This window comes from Caloenas nicobarica, chromosome 8, assembly GCF_036013445.1.
Source record: "Caloenas nicobarica isolate bCalNic1 chromosome 8, bCalNic1.hap1, whole genome shotgun sequence".
Taxonomy (NCBI): domain Eukaryota; kingdom Metazoa; phylum Chordata; class Aves; order Columbiformes; family Columbidae; genus Caloenas; species Caloenas nicobarica.
Genome location: NC_088252.1, coordinates 4578668 through 4599602, shown reverse-complemented (window position 1 = coordinate 4599602; position 20935 = coordinate 4578668). Strand labels below are relative to the sequence as shown.

The 20935-nt window shown below is 44.3% G+C and overlaps 2 protein-coding genes across 2 annotated transcripts in view; one reads left to right on the top strand and one right to left on the bottom strand.

Moving 5' to 3' along the window:
- Positions 1 to 387: 387 nt before the first annotated feature.
- On the bottom strand, positions 388 to 7399 carry SLC35G2 (solute carrier family 35 member G2). Its single transcript, XM_065640185.1, has 2 exons — positions 7161 to 7399; positions 388 to 2181 (listed from the first exon to the last, which is right to left on the bottom strand). The coding sequence occupies exon 2, from the start codon at positions 2157 to 2159 to the stop codon at positions 924 to 926; it is 1236 nt and encodes a 411-aa protein (XP_065496257.1). The 5' UTR covers positions 2160 to 2181; positions 7161 to 7399; the 3' UTR covers positions 388 to 923.
- A 427-nt stretch (positions 7400 to 7826) lies between these two features.
- The window catches only part of STAG1 (STAG1 cohesin complex component), a 185539-nt gene continuing 172430 nt past the window's right edge, over positions 7827 to 20935 (top strand). Inside the window, exon 1 of the mRNA XM_065639667.1 lies at positions 7827 to 7902. The gene's annotated coding sequence lies outside the window, so the exon portion shown is untranslated. The remainder of the gene's footprint in view (positions 7903 to 20935) is intronic.

Below are 20935 nucleotides of genomic sequence, written 5' to 3'. Positions count from 1 at the left end.
ACTCTTTGGAACCATAAAACCCTGGGTGTTTTGTAAATCTAATTTTTAAGAAGTGCTAGGACCCAAGCACGCTGGCTCAATGTCCCTGGATGCCTGTCGGGCTGTTCGTATTCAGTGTTATCGCTGCTGCTCACACCTCAATCTCAAATGCAATCTTATATTTTTCCTTTTTTTTTTTCTCCTGTGCATAATGTTCCAAATGTCTTTTAGAAAAAGTGGTTCCATAGAAAGAATATTGGTCTACTGCAGGGGTAGATCTTTTTATCTATCATGGACCTTACAGAATAGTTTTGGGGCACCTTTCTTTCACAGCTGTGGCACAATGGGTGATCCGGTTTTTGGTCCCCCACGGGAGGTCTAGGCTTTCTGCATCAATTCAGACAGAAATGTAACCACAAAGCACAAAAAGCTTTACTGACTTATTCTTTATACACCCAGGAAATGCAAGTTTTAGCCACAAACAGATTAGCATTACTTCATTTGGAATATTGCAGCCAAAGCACAAGAAGTGTTACAGAGGATATGAACACTTTGGTTGACCATTTCAATGGTTTTAGTGTTCTCAGCGAACAGGAATGAGTCACTAGTGAATCCCTCTTGGGGAAGGTGAAGATGCTCATGACTTGGCCTGTACTTCTGTGGGCCAGCTTGTGCTTCTGCTCACACATCCGATGTGCTCGGGACAAACAGCCTTTTCTCATATGACAAAATGTCAGTGGTTGTACACACTAGAACAAATTCACCTGTCATGGAAGTCTGGAAATAACCAACATTGCCACATCAGCTCTGAATTTAAACAGTAGAGAGAGGACCTGGCACTATGCTAGAACACCACAGGGCTGAAATATGTTACTTTCACATGGTCACAGAGCCAGAATCGGACAGCAAAACCGCAATTCATTTAGAATCATAAACTCCTAGAATCATTTAATGGAAGAATCCACAATCTCCTGATAATCTTGTCTTCCTAAATTATTCCAGGACAGTTTATAACACGCAAGAAAAAAAACACTAACCAAAATAACTGCTCCCCCGACAAGATCGTAAGCACCGGGGAAGATCTGCAACACGAGAAGCTGCAGGATCATAGCGATGACTATTTCCAGGTGCTGTACGGTGCTGACCAAAGCGGGGTGGAACTTGCTCAGAGCATAGTAGACCCCCAGGAAGGCGGCTGTGGAGCACAGGCAGATGGCAAGGAGATAGCTCCAGGTTTCCCCGTCCAGTGGGACAATTGGCTCTTGAAGTAGGAACATGGTGGATGCTCCCCACACTGTTCCTGTCCAACTGAAGGTGAACAGTGCCGTCCACATGCTGATGTTATCCTTGATCGACCTATAGACTATCATGGAGAGAGCAGTGGTCAAACCTGCCATAACGGTCATGGTGTAGCCAAAAGCTTCCTTCCAGGTGCTCAGCAAAGAGTTTTCCTCCTTAACAATGTTGGGGATCATGATGAGACAAACACCAAACACGCTGCCAACTACAGTAATTATGTCTATGTAAGCCATTCCTTCATCTATGAGTAAAAAAGCCAAAATGGCACTGAACACTGTAGTGGTGGCCCTCCACATAATGGTCCCATTGCTGGGGGGCACTATAGAGAAGGAGGTATAAGCACAAGTGATAGAGATGACATTGCAGACCCCATAGAAGAACAGCCGGAGTCTGTAGCCTTTGGGGCCAAAGGGAGGCTCATGGTGATAACACACGACAGTAATGGACAGCACCTGTAAGACTGAACGGATGAAAATTAACTCCAGGGATGGCACTTTAGAACGATCAGAAACTAATCTTGTAATTAGAGCCACACATCCGTGAGCCACGGCAGATCCAAAAAGGACTATCCACGTTTTCCTTGACTGCAGTATATTTCCTTCAGGAAAATGCTGGGATTTCCTGATCTCGTCGGGTTTTGGCAGTTGTGCTGACTGAAGCTGGGTGTCTATTGTACCAAAAAAGGTCCTTTCTCTCTTTTTCCCATCATTCAGTAGTCTTTTCTTAGGATTATCCTCCATAAATACCCCAGTATCTTCATTAACATCTTCATATCCCTCTTCCCCTGGCTGGGGATAATGAGAAGTATATTTCACTGTTACTGTGTTGGGATGAATTTTCACTCGCTTTTTGACTGGGTATTTTTGGGAAGACATATCCATTTTCTCCGAGAAATGTCCTAGTCTTAAGAAAAAAATGGAGATGCACTGTTATTTTTATTTAATGAATAGAGATTCATTAGTATGTAAATGCCATTAGTGTTTTCAAGCTATTTTTATCAATTTTATCAATTGTTCTTGTTTTAGCTTTCATTTTCTGGTGAGGTACCGCTGTGTATCTTTGATAGTCAGGGCATTTCGATCTCCTTAAAAGCCAACTGTGGAACTGCACGTTAGTAATTAATTTTTGAAAATTACTTAGATTCTTATTCTGTATAGTACATATAATGCATTCTAGTATATTCTTATTCTAATGAGGAAGTTCTCTTGCTAAACTTTTTGCACAGTAAATACCCTGTAATTGCGAATTATTGTTAATTGCTTGCTAATGATACAACACTACAGAAGAAATGCAACATTCCCTGCCTTCTATTCGCCCCTGCAAATAAACATGTGCAGACTTTACCTGCTACTGAGAGGTTTACTCCCAAGCCAAAAGAGGAAAACACCTCTCAGTCATCTACATATTTGTCCGGATGTCTGAACAGAAACAGGAGATACTCTCAGATACCAAATAGGAAATGTTACAATCATCTCAGCACAGAAAGTCATACCCAAAGCAGGCACAAAACATTCGGCTTGTTTTCCAAAGTTGAAAATTTGAGATGCACTAGCCTGTGAGGCCATGCTCTTTGGGAACTGGCAACCCTGGTACAGTGTTATGAAAAGAACACCACTAAAAAACCCAAAAATGTTTCAATGGAGAGAAAGCAATCAGTGTCATCTCGCCAAAACCACTCCTCAGCCATCTCTTGGAACTATCAATGGAACTAATGCAAAGAACAAGTGGTGGATTTGTGAGCGTAACGTTCTTACAACTTATCACAAGAAAATTCACCATCACAGTCCTGCAGCCCTTCTCCACAGGGAGGGCCAAAGCACCAGAGCAGGTGGGTCCTGAAGGTGCAAGACCACAGCCAGGTGGACAATCAGGCTGAAGAGCATGGATATTTGTCAGGGAGAGCAGAGATCAAAAGGCAAAGTAAAAGTGGGTGCAATTGCTCTTCACAGAAATGCTTTAAAAATATCGTGGCCGGGTTCGGCCTTTGCATTTTCTCCATCCATAATCATGACAGCCAAGCACTGCCTGTGCCTCCTGGCAAAAATAATTGACACAAGCACAGGATATTCTTCCCTTTTCCTCACAGGTTATTGAATTCCCTGCTACTCCCAAACTAAACAGGAGTGGGGAGAGAGGCAGGCACCCAGTCCCAGCGCTGGAGGAAGGCAGCAGCACCAGTGTGGCCCGGCACAGGTAAGCGAGGGATCCTGGGGCACCACCTTCCTCTTGCTTTGGCAGACTGTGCTCCTAGCACCGAGACGCCTCACTGAAGCAGAGATCGGTAGACGTGAGAGGGTCTGAGGACAAGAAACACCTTTCTTCTGTTCAGGAGGTTCTTCTCCTGTCTGTTCCCAACTCATTTTCAGCCGAGCTCAGCTGGAAAAACAAAGCATACCCAGTATGCTGCTAAATAGTGGAGGAGCACTCCAGAGTGCCTGTTATTTCACAGTTTAAATACTGCACGAAACTTAAGAAGGAACAGCTGAAATGCCAACAAGAGTAAATAAAAGAGAGTAAGAGCTGGGTATCAGCTGCACTAGCGGGCAGTTCGAACAACCCATCAAATATTTAAAAATACCCGACCAGAAATCTGCCACCTGCTCCTTGCACTTTTTCTTCAGATAAGTTGTTCATTTCTGATTCTTTTAATGGAGAATGCACTGAATGAATCCAGGAAGGCAGTGATTTTCACAAGCACAACTTTTCTTACCTAGCGTTTTCATTGTGTTATAAATTCATAATTCTGCCTTGATGTCCCCACATCTTAAAAAAACCTAAGATCATATTGATTTAAGGCACGATATATGGATCAGGAACAAAATAAGTGGGAGGAAAAGACAACACAAGGTGCACAACAAGCATTATTATTAGAATGATGGTGGATGTAGGTTGTATAAACTCAGACATTTCATTAAGAAACAGCTCAGTACATGCTGCCACTATTGGTTCTTGAAAACAAACCCTAAATCACTATTTTTTTACTATTAGCATATAATGGTTACTTTCTCACTTTCTGAGTTTAGATTACATTTTCTTCCAACAAATACAGAAGAGGGTATAGAAAAGAGACAAAACACAGCTGCAAATTTTGCACTGGACCCGTGTAATGTATTCAGAGATCTCTCTGGAAGAAAACAATAGATGACGAACACATAGCTTAAAATGGCTGTGCTACACAGCTGCTGTGCTCCCTCCTGTGTTCTCAGCGCTAGGAATGCTAACGGCTGGAGGAGCAAGCACATGAGAAATGAGAAAGGCAGGAGATGAGAAGTAACAGAGAACAAACAGCAGCGCTTAAACCAAAATTTAATTGTCTCTACTAAATACGGAGTATATGACATGTTATGTCAACTCTCACGCGATACATTTATTTGTACTCTTTGGTGACCTTGCTTTTCTCAACCAGCAAGAATTTCAATGGAGTCTGAGATTAGTGTATATCCCAAGTCCACTAGGTTTGTCCCAGACACAAATTTAAAATAAATGGAAATCAGCACAGCCTATGCAGAAAACTTGCTATTTCTCTTTGTGCTAGTGTCTTTTGTGGAGATCACATGACATTTTTATTTTGCTTCATATCTGCAAACAAGATAATTTATTTGCATTTTCTATGAAGAACATAATTTGATTTTGAATCAGTTTTACTACAAGGATGAAAATTAAGCGCCACACAAAATTCTCATACTATATAACAAAGCAAACATTCCCAATTCAAACGACAGCCTGGGACACCAATTTAAATCACGAGCTTGTGGAAATCACTGACTGCCAAAAGTGTGAACCCCGTTTTTCAGTGAGTGAACAAACAACTACAATGGATTCAATAAATGTCACAAATCATTAACAGAACACACACAATGATTTAAGAGAAAAAAAAAAAACCACTCCCCCTTCTCCCTCCCCAGTTGCTACATATATGCTAATAAGCAGGGTAGAAACAAGTGATTTTATGCCACTTGACTACTGGAGGGTTGAGTTCTCCTTGGAGTGCCTGAAGGAATTAAGGCTTTGAGTTCTGACTGGTGATTCTAACCACGAATTTTCAATAAGCTTGCAGAAAAATACTCTCATCTTCTGCCAGATCGATCAAAATCAGTCAGCCGACTGAAATGTTACTACGAAAGATTTGCAGGCATGGCAACTGCAGTCCTTATGCAGCCAGCTATCTGTGCCCTGAAAGGCCGGTCTCGCAGGCGTGTGCCTTTGCCTCTTCTGGGGAAAGTCCCCCGAATTCTGACCAGGTTAGACCCAGGTTATCAGAGGGCTGTAAGCAATCTCTGTCAGATAACAACAGACAAACAACTTCCCCTGAATATTATATATATGAAAGACCCCCTCCATCCCTACAAACCCATGTAAGTCGCTGAACTTGCATACTGACTTCCCACAACACAGGTTTTTCTTTTGATCTCTTATCAGGTGCACGAAAATCTCTTGAATTCTTGTTTTCAGCACCCTCTCCATTAAACCACCTTAACCTTGCTGGTGATTCTTCCACGCTTGATAGTTCAGGCAACTGCACATGTCAAGGGATCTGCACTCGTGATGTCTGACTAGTGCAACGCAACCTGAACCCAGGGGGAAGAAAAGGCAACATAAGGTGCACAGCAGGCAATTAAATGTTGGTATCACTGCAGCAGCCTACATTTCTGCTCTGCTTTTAAACTACTTGATAATGTGCACACTGGAAAATCAGAGTAACTTTATCTTTTTAGCCAGGTGGTCTGACTATATCAATCAATTTTATTAAAAATATATGAAAAGAAACTGAAGTCTTTATTAAAATTTAATGAATAATAAAAAGTTTTAAGGAAATGAAATAGCAATTACTTGTACTTAAGCACAATTGCACACATTATACATAAACCAACAAACTGGTCTTCAAATTGAGTCATATCCAACAGCATTGCCTAAAGGAAGAGCCAGTACACCCTTGATAGAATCCAAATATAAACACTACACTTAAACCCCACAAACTGTCAGTACATTCCTGATAATATTTTGCTACTCCAAAACCAACCCGTATTTGTGCTAGCTTGCTAAAACTGCCACATGCGATTTCAACGGGATTATATATGACACCGTGCTTTCACCGACCTCTTCTCTTGCTGTATAAGGGTCCCAAATGTTCCATGAAAAATATACTACTTCTGTATTCACACCTGTTGCAACTGCTCCCTCTGCAGCAGCAATACTCGCATTAAGTGATTTTGGAAGAAGAGCCACTTTGTCTGCAAACTTCCCATTCCAAAACTCCTCATCTGAACAAACCCCTTCAGATTGCAATTCCAGGCACGGGGGAACGAACCGAAAATATATCTACACTTAAAGAGTCTCCTACGGCATATGAAACTAGCTTGGCTAGGTATAAGAAATGCCTTAAATTGCACATGACAATGGGCTGACGCAGAGCACAAGAAGGCACGTTTAGGTTTACTAGAGCAGATTACAAGTTAAATTTTATTTAAAGCTTACTGCTTTCGATCTTCTCCCAACAAACTGCAGGAACCTGGCAGGGCAGCCGGCTGGCGTGTGTGCGGTGTGTGCGGGGCTCAGGGGCCGGCCGGGGGAAACGGGAGACGAGGCTCGGGAGTTTTACATCGGGGATGGCGCATGTCGCGATTGCAACTCCCACGTTGTCACCCCGGCAGAGGGGACACCCCGCAGAGGTCCCGGGGCGCGCTGAACGCCAACACGGGCGGCGGGTTCAGTGAGGATGAAGGAGGAATTAAGAAGCAGCGGCAGCCCCGGCCGTCCCCGGGGCAGGCCTGGCCTCTCGGCGGGGAGGGGCTGCTGCTGCCCGGGCCCCTGCCCCACCAGGCCCTTCCCTCGCCGCCCCCCCCCCCTGCGAGACTCGCCCCCTCCTGCCCCGAAGCGCTTACCGGTGCCGAAACACCCGCCCGGCACTGCTGCCTCAGGCCGCCGTTCCCATCCCGGGAGGCCTCCGGCTCCCTAGCCCAGGGGCCGCATCGCCGCGCCCCCGGCCCGGCCGAGCCGCCGAGGAGAGGCCGCCCGTCCGGCGCCCGGGGAGGGCGCGCAGGCAGCGAGCGCCAGACCGGCCCCGGGGCCGCGCCCACCGCCGCCTCACGGAGCGCGGGGCCGCCCCCGGCACGGCCCGCCCACTTTCTGTCGCGACAGACGCCCGCCTCAGCGCGTACCGCCCCCCAGCGGTTTCCTGTCGCCCTGGCGACGCCCCGCCCCCTCGGCGGCCGCGCTAACGGCCGCCTTCCGCCCCGCGGCCGCGCGCGAGTAAGCGCCGGTGAGGCGCATGCGCGGCGTTTTCGCGCGAAAGACGTTTGCGGCGCCCGCGTGCCGCGCGGGGCTGCCGCGACCTGCGGCGCCCCCCGCGCCCCCCCCCCGCCCCGTTTCCTCCCCGCGCGGCGGCGGGCGGGCAGTGCCGGCACGCGGGCGCCAGGGGGCGCTGGGGGTCCGGCGCGCGGCGGCGGCTGCGCCATTGGCGGGTCGGAAATGCCGCCAGATGGCGGTTTAGGATTGCGGCTCCGGTGAGCGCGGCCCCCGCCAGCGCCGCCGCCCCGGCCCCGGCCCGCACCCGCCCGGACCCCGCGCGCCAGCCGCTCCGCAGGCTCCCGGGGTGCCGCCCGGCCCGGCGCGGCGCGGCCTGAGGTGAGCGGGGCGCGGGGGAGGGAGGGCGCTGAGGCGCCGATCCAAGATGGAGGCGCGAGGGGCGGGGGCAGCGGGCCGGGGCCGCTCGCTCGCTCGGTCTCCGCGGCGGCCGGGCCGGGAGCGGGCGCTGCCCGTGCGAGGAGAGAGGAGAAGGGGAGGGGAGGGAAGAGGAGGCGGCGCGGGGCGGGGCGGCTCCTGCCGGAGCAACGGGTCCCCCGGGCGCGGCGCTCTTCGCCGCCATCTCATTGTCCCCGCCGGGGCTGCCGGGGGCGTCGGGCCGAGCTCGGCGGCCTCTCCCGCTGCCGGGCCTGCGCCCCGCTCCGGGCGGCGGCGGCGGCGCTCCCGCTGGGCCGCGGGGGCGGGGGCGGCCCGGGCGGCGGCGGGGGATGCGCGGGCGGAGCGGGGGTGGCGCTTCCGCCGCGCGGGGCACGGTGGCGGCGGCCCCGGCCGGCCCGGGAGGCGGCGGCGGAGTTGGTGCCGCGGCCGCGGGGAGGGAAAGTTGCGGGAGCTGGTGGGCTGTCCGGTTCGGCCCGACCCGCCACCTGGGGCTGGGCCGAGCCCGGGCCGCCCCAGCGCCGCCGGCGTCTGGCTGGCGTCCAGTGGGGACAGGCGGGGCTGGAGGGGCACGAACCGGGGGGAGCGTGGGGCTGGAACTCCGGAGCTGGGGACCCCCGGCCCGCTGCTCCCGTTGCTTATCCCCGAGTGCGGTGGCACCGGAGATAGCGGGGGGTGGGCGGCCGGCCAGGCCCGGCGAGGGGAGGCAGCCTCGGGGTGTTTCCCTGCCCCTGGGGGCGGGAGAAGCAGCAGAGTGAGCCCGGGGGGGGGTAGTTTGGACCGGCTGGCGGTACTGGAGCTGGGAGCCGTGGCCCCGGGGAGAAGCCAGGTGTAGGCGATGGCCCCTGACCGGTGCTCGGGGTGGGAAGAGGCAGAAACACCAAGCCGGGGTCCTGTGTTGTTGAGCAGCAAAAATAACAAGGGTTTTGGTTGGTAGGAAGAATTCAGTGATGGGTGCTGGTGACTGGCCTGCACTGGGAAGCCAAACCGTGCTTTCTGTGTGTTCCTGGGGTGGAGCGGGGAGTGTGAGCAGTGGCTGGGGAAAAGAAGATCGTTGTAGTATCCCCAGAACAACTTAAGGGGATGTGACTGTCAGTATCAGTGTCAAAAAACTTAGTTTCTAGTACGACAGTATGAGTTCAATTACACTAAATTGGGCTGCTGTGTAAGTATGGATGGTTTCAGTCGTGTTTCCCACAATTTTGTGGTACTTGTAGCTCTGTAGAGTTAGTCTAGCAATAGTGTTTAAGTTACTGAGGAACGAAAAGCCTTCTCCAGATTGCACCGCTAATGCAACTCTGAAATTGTGTTGTGTTTGGTGTGATGGATGACGTTAATGTCTGGATTCAGACATCTTAAGGCTTGCTTAACTTTTCCATGTTATTACACTAGTGATAGGGGTGTTACGGAAAAAGGATTAGTCCAGATTTTCTGGATCCGAAGCAGTTTTGCCTTGTCTAGTTAAGGTTTTTTTGTTCATCTGTAGATAGCAAGGTCATTCGATGAGCATTTGTACACTGCAGTCCCCCAATCCATGAAAAAAATCACTGGACCACAAGGCAACACATACCTTGTCTGTTGAAAGGTGTCCTGGTGTCCTGGCTATGAAAAGAACTTCTTAGTTTGTGGAACTAGAGGCCAATTTATTCTTTCTTTCTTTCTGACTCAGCTGTGATGAATTTTTGGTAGATAGCCTGAGCAGGCACATGTTGTAGGTGCAGAGGTTTTTGAAATGGCAGCAGGATTTCCTGGTGAGCAGGAGGCTAACTCCAGGGTTATGATTAATCTGATAAGATGTAATTTTTGCTGGCTGCTCAAGACAAGAGTGTTTGGTTGAAATTCTTGATTTCTATTGCTGACAGATACGCTTGCGGTATTACAGCAGTTGAAGGGGGTGGTGGAAAAAGGTATTTTTCTCAAGCTGAGTGAACAATTAGTGCTGGCTGCGGAGGTTCAAAGCAGCCCTTCTACAAACCCTGCGATTAAGGACTGGAGCATGTGGCAGCTTCGTGGTCTCTGATGGTTCTGAATGTTTTACAAACATGCTGAAGTTGATAAACTCACTATGGGAGACAGCATTTATGGCCAAGCGTCCACACACAATATGCTGTGGACAGAAGTTGTGAGGGCAGCTGAAACCCTGATATTAGAGCTTGGTGACCAGGGCCTCCAAGCTTTTCAGCTGCTGTCTCTGTCCACAGCCTGCCCTTTGTATTGTGCAGATTTTTATGTGACATCTACTTAAACTCCAGCACACCTTTTGATAGGTGAGGCTTATGAACATTGAATATTTCCATGCATTGACAAAATGAGTTACTTGGGATGTTCGAAACACCAGCAAGTGAATATTTTTAATTGAAAGAACCTTTTCCTAAAGAAGAATATGTACTTCAGAGTTGCTCTGGTGACGTTGGATTCTCTCCTTTCTTTTGCCTTCGTTGCAAAGATTTGCCTTGATATAAGGTGGCTAAACATTGGCATTTTAAATATCGTTTTAGTGGGTGGGTCGGTCTTTGGAAGTGTAAGGGCACAGTGGGAAAGAAATGCTTAATTGTAATGACTTTCTAAGAAAAGTCATTTATTGTGATAAGAAAATACCTTTATAATAACATTTGTTAATTATTTTCTGGTATCATGCACAAAAGACTCAAACACCCTGCTGAAAATTTGAAAGTGCTTGTTCTGTAGTTAACACAAGAGGTACTGAAAGCAGTGTTCTGGGCTTTCAAGTGCCCAAGTGTTTGGGTGAGGCTCTGGCTTCTGATGCTTGCAGTCAAAACCAGAAGGTGATACTGAAGTCTGGCACCAAGATAAGGATGTGCCTTACCTAAATCTGATGTACTGGCTTTGGGATTTGAAATGTCAACAAAAATCTGTAAGATGTTTCACACTTTTTTAAAGTTTTGGCATTTTGCTTGTGGTCACTTCGGCTTACCATGCGGAGCTCTGAAACTCGCCCATTGCAAATTACCATCTCCTCTTGCTTGCAGTGCCACTGTGTTTGCTCATTTAGCTTAAAATAGAAGGGAGTAGAGTTGGTTTTCATTCTTGGAAGAGAAATATATACCCTACAAAGTTTGAGTTCACTGGCAGATAACTGTTTTGTTGTTTCTATCCAGGACATCTAGAAATATGCTTTATTCTTAGCAATATTTAAATTTTTCAAACTGATTTCACCTTGTTGATTTAGGTGTTGAATATGTGATCAGAATACAAAGATGTATTTCTTTATTCCTTTAGGAAACAAGGAGTTGAGAGAACATTATGACCTTCTGTTGTAACTTTTCAGTCTGAAAATATGCTTTCAAAAACAAGTGTTGTTTTGGGAAGGTCCACACTATTTTTTTTTTTTTTATGGTAGTCATCACCTTCAGGTGACTGAAGGAGCTGCAGAGGGAATCTTCTCCCTAGTTCTGATTTCATAGCTACTTGCTAATTTCTGACATGTCCTGTTGAATATCTGAATGCAGGTGATGGTTTCACCGCTTGACAATTTGTGTGTATTGTCCGTGAGGGAATACCCAGTAACTTGGGTCCTTTTGCTGATGTTAGAAGGAACTACGCTCCTGGTTTTGATAGTTTTGTCACGTTTCCTCATTTGCATCTCTGCAGGCATTTTAGTATTTCAGAAAATGCTTTTTAATAATGGCAGTATGCTTGACAAAGCAGGATGCATTGGACAATAGATTCTTCAGGGTATCTTTACTGAGCCCAGACTGTACCATGCGTAGGTTCAATATAAACATGATAAATCTGGTAACTCTGCTTTCGAATTTTGAAGTCTCAAAGTCACCTTATTTTGGAAGAAAATTCCCATTTATAAGTACGGGTAATGCGATATTTGGTACAACTGGTGCAAAGGCAAGGTTTTTGCCCTCCCTCAAGCGTTCAAGTACTCAACTTCTATACTGCCCAATGGTGATGATTCCACAGTGATGATGCTGGTCCTGCTCAGGGTGGATCTGTAGACTCAGCCTTTTGATATGCAAAAGGCATTGCTGCCATGACGTCATTTAGTGGGACAGGCCTCTCAGCCACAGTTGCCTGCATTATTAGACACAAGAGCTTGACGTGGAAGTGTATTCTGAGTTCCAGTCACACAGTTATTAATCACTTTTTGTGGAATTAAGAGCCAGAGGTTGAATTCTTGAGCCTGTCCTCCTTCAGCTGAAAGGCAAGTTGTTTCAGGTGGTTCCCAAAAGTAATGCTTTCCTAGAAAGCAGCATGAGGCAACATCCGTCTGTGTCCCTTGCTGTGCAGTTCACCGGAATGCTTGCTATTTATTCTGTAAATAAATCTAATGAGTCTATATTCTGTAACTCTCCATATAGCAGACTTGTCTTATATTGGCAGGTTAGCTGAGTGAAAACAGTGTTGACGGATTGTTCAGCTCCTAAGAAAAAAATGTTTCTTTGTAGAGTTATATGGGAATAGACTCGTGTGTCAGAAATGTTTCTAAATGTCAAATATTTGTCTACAATAAAACAAAATCAAAACAATTCATCTTGGATGCGTTTTTGTTGTATACTAGAGGATAGCATGTGGTGGTGGTTTTTGAAACAAAAATCAAATGACAAGCTGAGAATCTGTCTGTTCTCCCCGACATGAGGCTTTCTCTCTGCTTTTTAGGGTTAGAATCCCCAAGGACCAGGAAGATACCAATGTGTTAGTGTTTATATGTGGAAAATAAAACTTCGTTTGCTGATGGATAATGAATTCCATCTTAAATGAGTGATAAATATGCCAGTTTTGCATTGTTAATTTTCTTAGATGTGTGCACTAGGTCCACAGGAGCTTGTTCCTGCCAGAGGCTTTGCACAAGATGGCTGAGCTGATCTGAGAGTGGAATCTCCTTCTCCATAGCTGCCCTGTTCCTTTGTGTGCTGCTGCGACCTTTCCCTGAGCTGGTGAATTCCCTACCTGGCAAAACCCACCTGCCTGGGAGGAGTGTTTTTTCTCCCAGGTGAATGAATTGAGTCAGGCCATCAGAGTAAGGTGTTGCTAGGGGTGATGCAAGGTCAGCAACAAGAATGTTTTAGGGAAAAATGGTTCTGGAACTCGTGACCCTTCCTTCAGATGGGAGATTCAGGTGGGGGATTCGGAGTTGCTCAGCTGTGTGTGCTTACCCTGGGTGGCAACGTTCAGCTTGGAGCCCATCGCTGGGTGTGAAGTTGGCATTCCTGTGGGTAACTCTCTTCACCTTTCTGCATTCGCCCTGCCAGCTCTGCTCTCTGTAGCCTCTGTTTGTTCTTCCGTTCTCTGGGGCTGGTCCTGTCTCCCTTACCATGAATAACTTGGTGTCCTCAGCAAATTGTCAGCATTCACCTCCTTTACCAGATGCAAGAATGTTTCATATAGTTTGGGCTCTGGCTCATATACCTGTGGGACTTCACTGCTGTCCTTACTCTATTGTCAGAAGTGACCATTTGTTTTGCGTTTTGTTTCCTCTCTTTTAACCAGGTAACCTATCCGTGCAAAGCCTTGTATTGCCATGGCAGCTTAATTTCTGTAAGAGCGTTTTGTGAAGAAGCGTGTTAAATGTCTCTTGGAAATTAAAGCAGGCTTTATCAAGTAGAGTCCATCGGTGTGTGGGTAAAAGATGTTCTGGAGGACTCCTTTAGGTTCGTGGAACTTGACTTTCCTGTACAAAATTTGGGTTGATTTCCTTGTCTAAATGTTGTCATCTATTTAGCTGCCTACTGATCTGTCTTCTCAAATAATTTCTAAGTTAGACTCACTAGACTGTGGCATCACAAAGTGGTAGCTGAGAGAGAAAACACAATTATAAATTTTGCTAAGAGGAAGCACTGCTTCAGGCAGTAAATTTTTTTTTTTTAATTGTTTTATTTTGATTCACTTCTTATGTGGCTTCTTTTGTGTCTAATAATTTTGTTTTTCTTGTAGCGTTACTTTAATAGGACACTGCTTGGGGGAGAGGAATTAAGAATCTCTCTTCTAAGAAATGAATATTTTAAAGAATGTAGTGAAACTTAGATATTTTGGGATCTTTGTTTTCCAGAGTTCAGTGGAAATCGGTCCAGAGTCTGACAGTTATTGGTAGCAGGAAGTGAAGAGAAAGGCAGAGAGAGAGAAGGATAAGCACACAAAATACAGCCATGTTGGTCTGTTTCTGTTGGATACTGAGCTCTAAAAAACCAAAACAGTATGGTTGCAGTGATACTGTAAAACAAATAATGTAGTAGAGGGAGTGCACATCACCACAATAGAGATGGTCCTTACTTATAGAGCTGAAGTTTAAGGATCTGCCTGCCTTCGAGTGGAGTCTGTAACATTTGTGTTTTGCTCTGAGAATGAAAGCGTGAGCGAAGATGGAGAATTAAAATGGTACGGAATAGCTACCAAGCGTTTTGAAGGACTTCTCTGAAAGACTGCAACATTTTGGGTACTCTGCCCTTTTAGTTACAGATCATGGTTTGTTTATTCTTCATCTTCTTTCTATTCCAGAGTTCCAGTGTTTTTCTTCAGCTCTTTGAGGCTTTTTCTATTTTAGCGCTAGCTGATTTTTTTTTCCTTGTATTTACATAAAGCAAATAAAATTTGCCTACAATGTGTCCTTTCTCATCCCTCTAAAAAGAGTTGGTGTAGTGGGTCAGAAGAAATGGCATTATTTCTGTGGATTTGTGCATCTCTCTTACCTTGTCCAGCCACATGGGCAGTTTTTTCTCTTTAATATGTGTTGTTTCTGTAATCTCCACTTGGAACAGTGATAAGATGGAGCTGAAATTTAATTTGTGTTTCAAAATGATATAGGGAATTTTTGAATACTAATTATTATGTTATTGTACAAGATGCTGGATGCGTTCTTGAAGAGGAAGAGATGTGGAAAACTGTACTGTTTCATTTAAAATGGCCAATCTGAATGATGGCAGTGGTGTCCATTTGCTGAGATGGAAGAGAGGACAGTAGGTGGGATGGCAGCGAGAACTTGCGGTTCCCCAAAGTTGGAGTGTAATGAGTGGAATGGAATAATCCACTCTTCACTGTTGTGAGTGGGAGAACGCAGGCAACAGAGTTAGTCAAATTTCAGGTATAACCTATGATACTGACACTGTCAGAAAAGGAATGAAGTGAAATGCCCCACTTCTAGCATTTTTCTTAAATGTATGTTTCAGATTTTTCTTAAACGTGTTGTTTCAGTCTCTTTCTGTTATACTTAGTTTTCTCCCCAAAACAAACCAGAGAAGCTGTTTGTCTTTTGTTCTGCAAAAGGAAGTTTTCACACACTTCTGTTGGTGTAACTATAGAGCACCAGCCTCATAGAGTGACAACACTGGTGCCTGATTGTCCTATGTAACGTCCTATTGCCTGAGGTGGCTATTGAATTGACTTCCTTGTCTTTAATTGAAATGTTCGTTCATGTCATAGCCATTAAAACTGGTAAAACAAACTTTTCGCATTGGTGTACCTTACTTTTCTGCTTTCTCATTACTGTTTGTTGATTTCAATCAAATTGGTGTCCAGGTAGAAGGTTGAGAGGGAGAAGACAAGGCTGTTGGTGAGGAATTAGAATCAAAGGAAACAAGGTGTCGTGTGGGGAGCAGAGGGAGGAATTGTGAGTTGTAGCTGCCATTACTTCCTAGACATTTTGTTTTCCTAGGCAAATGCATTGTTACACAACTGCTAAAAGTTGAAAATGTATTCTTTTCAAAACCGGGAGAATATATTTTTAGGGGGCTCTGCCAGGACTTCATCTGTAAGCAGCGCCAGGCCTTTTGCAAGAAAGTTGTTGACAATTTACCAGCATCATTCACCATAGCATTTGTGCAGAACTTGGATCTCTCTCCCTCTAATGCCAGGATATTCCACCAGTATTTTCTGTAGTAAATTCTGAAGTATTGCTAGGGTATGCCACTTGTGTAGTTCATTTTATTGTGAAATACACAGCTAAGAATTACCCTTTCACATCTAACTTGCCCATAAATTTTTGGCAGTCAGCTCCTTTGTTGTCAAACAACTTCCCTGACCTGCAGTCCTGCTTTGACAACACCCACATCTAGAGTTTGACTATTGTATCTGCCCCTGTCCCAATGACAACGTGTTGCTCCTTTGTAAGTTGTGTTTGCATTCAGGCTTATGTCAAAAGATAATGACTTTCTGTGACAGTAATCACAAAAAGCATTCAGCATGTGAGACAACTGGTGCTGATTTGTAGCTCCCTAATTCTGATCTCTTCACCTACAAGGCTGGTAAATAGCAAGTAGTGCCATTGTGAAATGTTAAAGTGCCATTAGATTTATTTATGCTGTTTGAATCCTGCATGTGCAGGTTCACTAGTACTGGCAGGGGTGAGCATGACACAGGGGAAAGCTTATGGAATTAAGCTATGATGGGACAAATACGTAATTGAAGAACATGGGTATGTACAAAAACATAGGCTTGCAGCTCACTAGAAGAAATATTTGCTTGGTGGGTTCCCTTTGGACCAAATGAGGTGATGGTGGAACAAACAATACTGTTCCTATCACTGCTTTGCTTTGAATTAATGTGTTTTATTTTTTAAAAAAAGAGCTAGCCTCTTAAATCTCTGGTCAAGCTATTGCTAATATGCTTTGCGTGTCAGAGTCTTTCAGAGATGACTCAAAAGAAGGATTTGTCTCCCAGGTTAGTTTAAGAACCGTTGTGTTCTTCCTGCGAGCTTCTGCATCTGACATTACTGGCAGAGTTCCCTGAAACGGAGGCTTAACTTGAGAAGACAAAAAGCCGTGGTGAAGAAAGGGAACAACATGTTAGTAGAAGCTTAGAAATGATCTGAATGTCGTCTTTGCTTTTTAACAGCAAAAAAGACCAACACTTTAAAACACAGAACAGCTTTGTTTGTATTTTTTTTCTTAGCTGTAAGTTCAGGCAGTTAAGGACTTAGTTGCTGGGAGTTTTTTTAATCCTAAAGGGGAACTTTGGTTATTATATTGTTAGAGATGGCTCAGATGAGCATGCCTGTGGTTGAGATGGGTATGGTTAGGCAGTTATTCAAATCTTGTTTCAAATAATATATGCCTCTGACAAACAAAGCATTCAGACTGGAAATTCCCACATTAGGTTTTTACCTGCAGATTGATTATTTTTGTTGTCTTCCAACAAAAATTATTCAAGTTAATTCTTGCACATGAGATTAAAGAATTTTTGGGGGCTGTGGTAAATATGCATTTTTTTCCTAAGGATTTCAGTGGGACACTGCTGCTGACTTTTCCTGCTTTAGAGTAGAGACCTCTAGTTGATCTATTCTGTGTTTTTAGTGTGATAGCTCTAAGTTGCTACTTCAAAAAAACCCCAAAAATCCATGTAGTTTGACCAGTTCATAAGAGTCTGCAAAACAGTAAATGGTATCTTGGTAGGGACTACAAGCTGTGTTTTTTGGAGCGGATCTGTGCTTAGCAGATTTCCTGATTGTGCAGATTTTGCATAAGGAACAGATTGCATGTGCCACGGTGAGAGTAACCTATGCTGTATCCTTCCAACTTGGCCAAGGACGACAGGAGTTTGACAGACATCAGTCTGTTGCTGTGTAAACACAAGCCATTCCCCATATCTTATGTATAACTTCCAGGGTTTGAAAACTAGGCTTCATATTCTTTGTAGTTATTAAGTTTCTGAAAGGCAGATCTTACCAATCAGGTGTCTTTTGTGCTATGTTCGTGTTTTCTCCGAAGCATGCAAGTTACTGAGAGCTCCGATAATGAACAAATGTTTTCCCTAACTTTGTTCAGGAGCGAACATTTGTTGGGTGCTGAAGTGCTGTTGGATGCAGGAGCTGAAATCTTCCAAAGCAATTTAAACAGACACCAGCGTGGGAAAATTAGTAAACCTAGCAGGATATAGCAACATTTTTGTGCTTGAGCAGTTTAAAATGTCGTAGTGGAGTATGAAGTAAAAGAACAATGTGAACTGCTTTTAGCCTTGCCCAAAGCTAACTGATGATGTCGAGATCAGAAATGTTAATGCCTCAAAGTGCATTATAAAGGGGAGGAAAAGTGCCCATATATAGAACTTCTTGGTTTTGCTACGATACCCAAGTGGGAGGTTACTCTGGGGAGCTATTTGGTGGCTTCGTTTGTTGTATGGGTATCGGTGCTGTCACTGGTGGAACCCCGTGGCTCTCATACCATCTTCCCCCCTTGATTCTAAATAAACTGATCATACCTGATGAGAAAAATTGAGACCACTCTGCCCCCTTCATATTCTGTTCCTTACAATCTTTTTTTCCTTACTCTCCAGCTGTATTTTCCTGTATTACCAACACAGATTGAACCTTGCAGTTATGTTTTCTTGAAGAACGCTACCTAAAATGTTCAAGTAGTTAATAGTTTCATGTAATACCTGTTTTGCAGTCTTATAGCACCTGGCTTTCAAGCAGGAACACACTATTTTGTCCTATAATTATTTTCCTTTAGAAACAGTAGTTTATTTTTAGAAATTGCAAAGTCTTTATCATTTCAATGTCTTCACCCTCTAAGTGGGACATGCTGTATTGAGACTATATGTTATAAAGATTTTTACTGTTGAAGTTTTATTTAATGAAATAACTGGTATTGAGGAGACTACTAAAGTGTGTTTCTAATTATTTTACTGTAATTTTTTCACTTTTTTTTTTGCATTGCTGGAATCCCTAGTGATGTAACTCTAAGTCCAAATTAATGTTGCTTTTACAGCTACTATTCAATATTAAAGTTGTAGCATTCTGAGATCTCTATCCAGTCTTGCATTTAACTACTGTAACAATGGCTTGTACTAGAATGGTTATTTATTTACTTTTACTTTCGTGGTTCTGCCTGGGCTTTCTTTGTTCCTGGAAGAATACTGAACAAAAAAAGGATGAAGAGAAACCTTGAGTTAATCCCTTTCTCTGTCTTGAGGGAAGATCATTTACAATATTCTTGACAGATGCTTGTCTAATCTCTTAATTGCTGGAAATTCCACTGCATTTCTTAAGCAGCTTATTCCAGGGCTTTATATTCTTACTGCTTGTTTTTTTTCTAATGTTTAACTGATGCAATTTGCAGGAAACTTTGATTTCTATTTGGTCATGTCCAGCTATTTTCGATGTACCCAGATGTATTTGAGCTATCATTTTTTCCCTTGATATCTTCTCTAACACAAACTGTGTGTCTTTATATTCCAGTTCTTCCAGTGTTTCCCATAGAACTTTTCTTGTATTCTGATCCAGCTCATTGCTTTGTAGACCTTCTCCTGTCATTTCATATCTGGAAGCCTGGAGCCCCAAACTGTGCACCCTGCTTTAATGCTGGAAAATCTCCTAGTGCTGAGTGGATTGCTCTCTGTTTGTTTATTATGAAGAGCTCTTCCATTGCTCACTGTTATCGTTTTGTCTGTAGTTCATGTGAGGCTTTGCAAGCGATCCCAGCGTCTGAGGTTCTGCATTGGCCTGTTCTTGGTTGTGTATCTGAAGTCACTGTTGGTTTCTGTTGGTCGGTTCATCATTCTCACAAATGGAGGAATGAAAAGCAGGATGGGAACCAGCATGGAAAACAGTTGTCACTGGTGAACAAATCGATATTTGCCCCTTGGTAAAAACAGCTTCCCCTGCGTTGTTACCAAGATGTACAATATAAACATTTCTTTTTTTTTTTTTGGCTGATGGTATTTGATCAAACAGGAGCTGTGGCTTTCTTACTTGCTCTTGTCTGTGAGAATCAGGACTTTCCTTTTTGATGTCCTTGCCTGATGCAGTTGTCTGTGTTGTCATTTGATTAGCTGCAGTCTTCAATATTCATGAAGTGAAGAAAGAGGCTGCCTTGTTTGTTCAGCGTCGAGCTCCTGAAAGCATACGTGGAACAGCGGTTTCTCTACATCCTTTGATTTCAAATGCTGGGTTTTGTTACGATAAAATGGTACAAATCTTCATGAGTACTTCTGACAATACAGAAAGAGGATTTGCTTTTTCGTGGTAAAATAGCAGTTTTAAGAGAAAAGAAAAAAGCTGGGAAACAAAGATTTAAAATATGCTTAGAAAAAAGTGAAAAAGGGATACATTTAATGTGAATATAGTCTGTTTCTTACAGCCTTCCTCTAAAATTTGTCTAAGAAACAACTCTCTTCTAGCACAGACTGTATTTTGAACTTCGGTTTCTTTCAGACTGTAGGTATACTTTTGTACCAAGTAGTGAGGTTTTGCAAGCCTTGAAACCAATCTTCCAGTTACTACTTAATTAGCAACATTTATTTATTAACTACTTGGATCCTGGCTTCTTCAAATAATAGTATTTGTTTCTTATCACTGTATAATTTTCAGTGAATAAGTTTAGATATAGATCTGAATCGTTACTACACTATTTTATGTGCATGATGATCCAAAACTTGCATTTCGTTCCTTGCTTACTTATTTTGAAACTCTGTCTCTTACTGTGTTTTACAAGCCAATTTTTCCTGGGACTATTGATTAGAGGTAGGATGAAGATGTAGAATTCCAATGGAACTAGCTTGTGTTTTCTAGGCTTTACTGGATTTTGTAGCTTTATATTGATAAACACGCCTGATCTTTTTTTTTTTTTTTTTTCAGTGCATCTTTGTTCTCAATTAGTGTTTTTTCCACCTTTTTTTAGGTGACAATCACGGCTATCACGTTTGCTGCCCTCCTGTCACCTCAAGTGTCTGCTTTTGACTGATGAGCCTCTGTTCCCTCCACCCTTGTTGCTGTTTGTCTCCGAGCAGTTTGGCTCCTGCTTGGGGCACAAGGGGCTTGTTCCAGGTTGTGCCCCTGGTAGGCAACAAGTGCTCTGTACAGCTCAGGGAATAAAATAGGGGATATTGTGTGTTTCACTTAGCAGTTACAGTGCTGTCTGCATTTGCCAAATGGTCAGTAGTCACTAACTTTATACTTGATAATTAGTAGTTGGTTTGTCAGCAGATGAACAGGTCTTTCCGGAGTGAAAAAAACTAAGAGGACCATGATTGAACGATCTTCCTTTCCTCCTGTGTGTCTTCTCTTTGTTAAGCTGCAGTT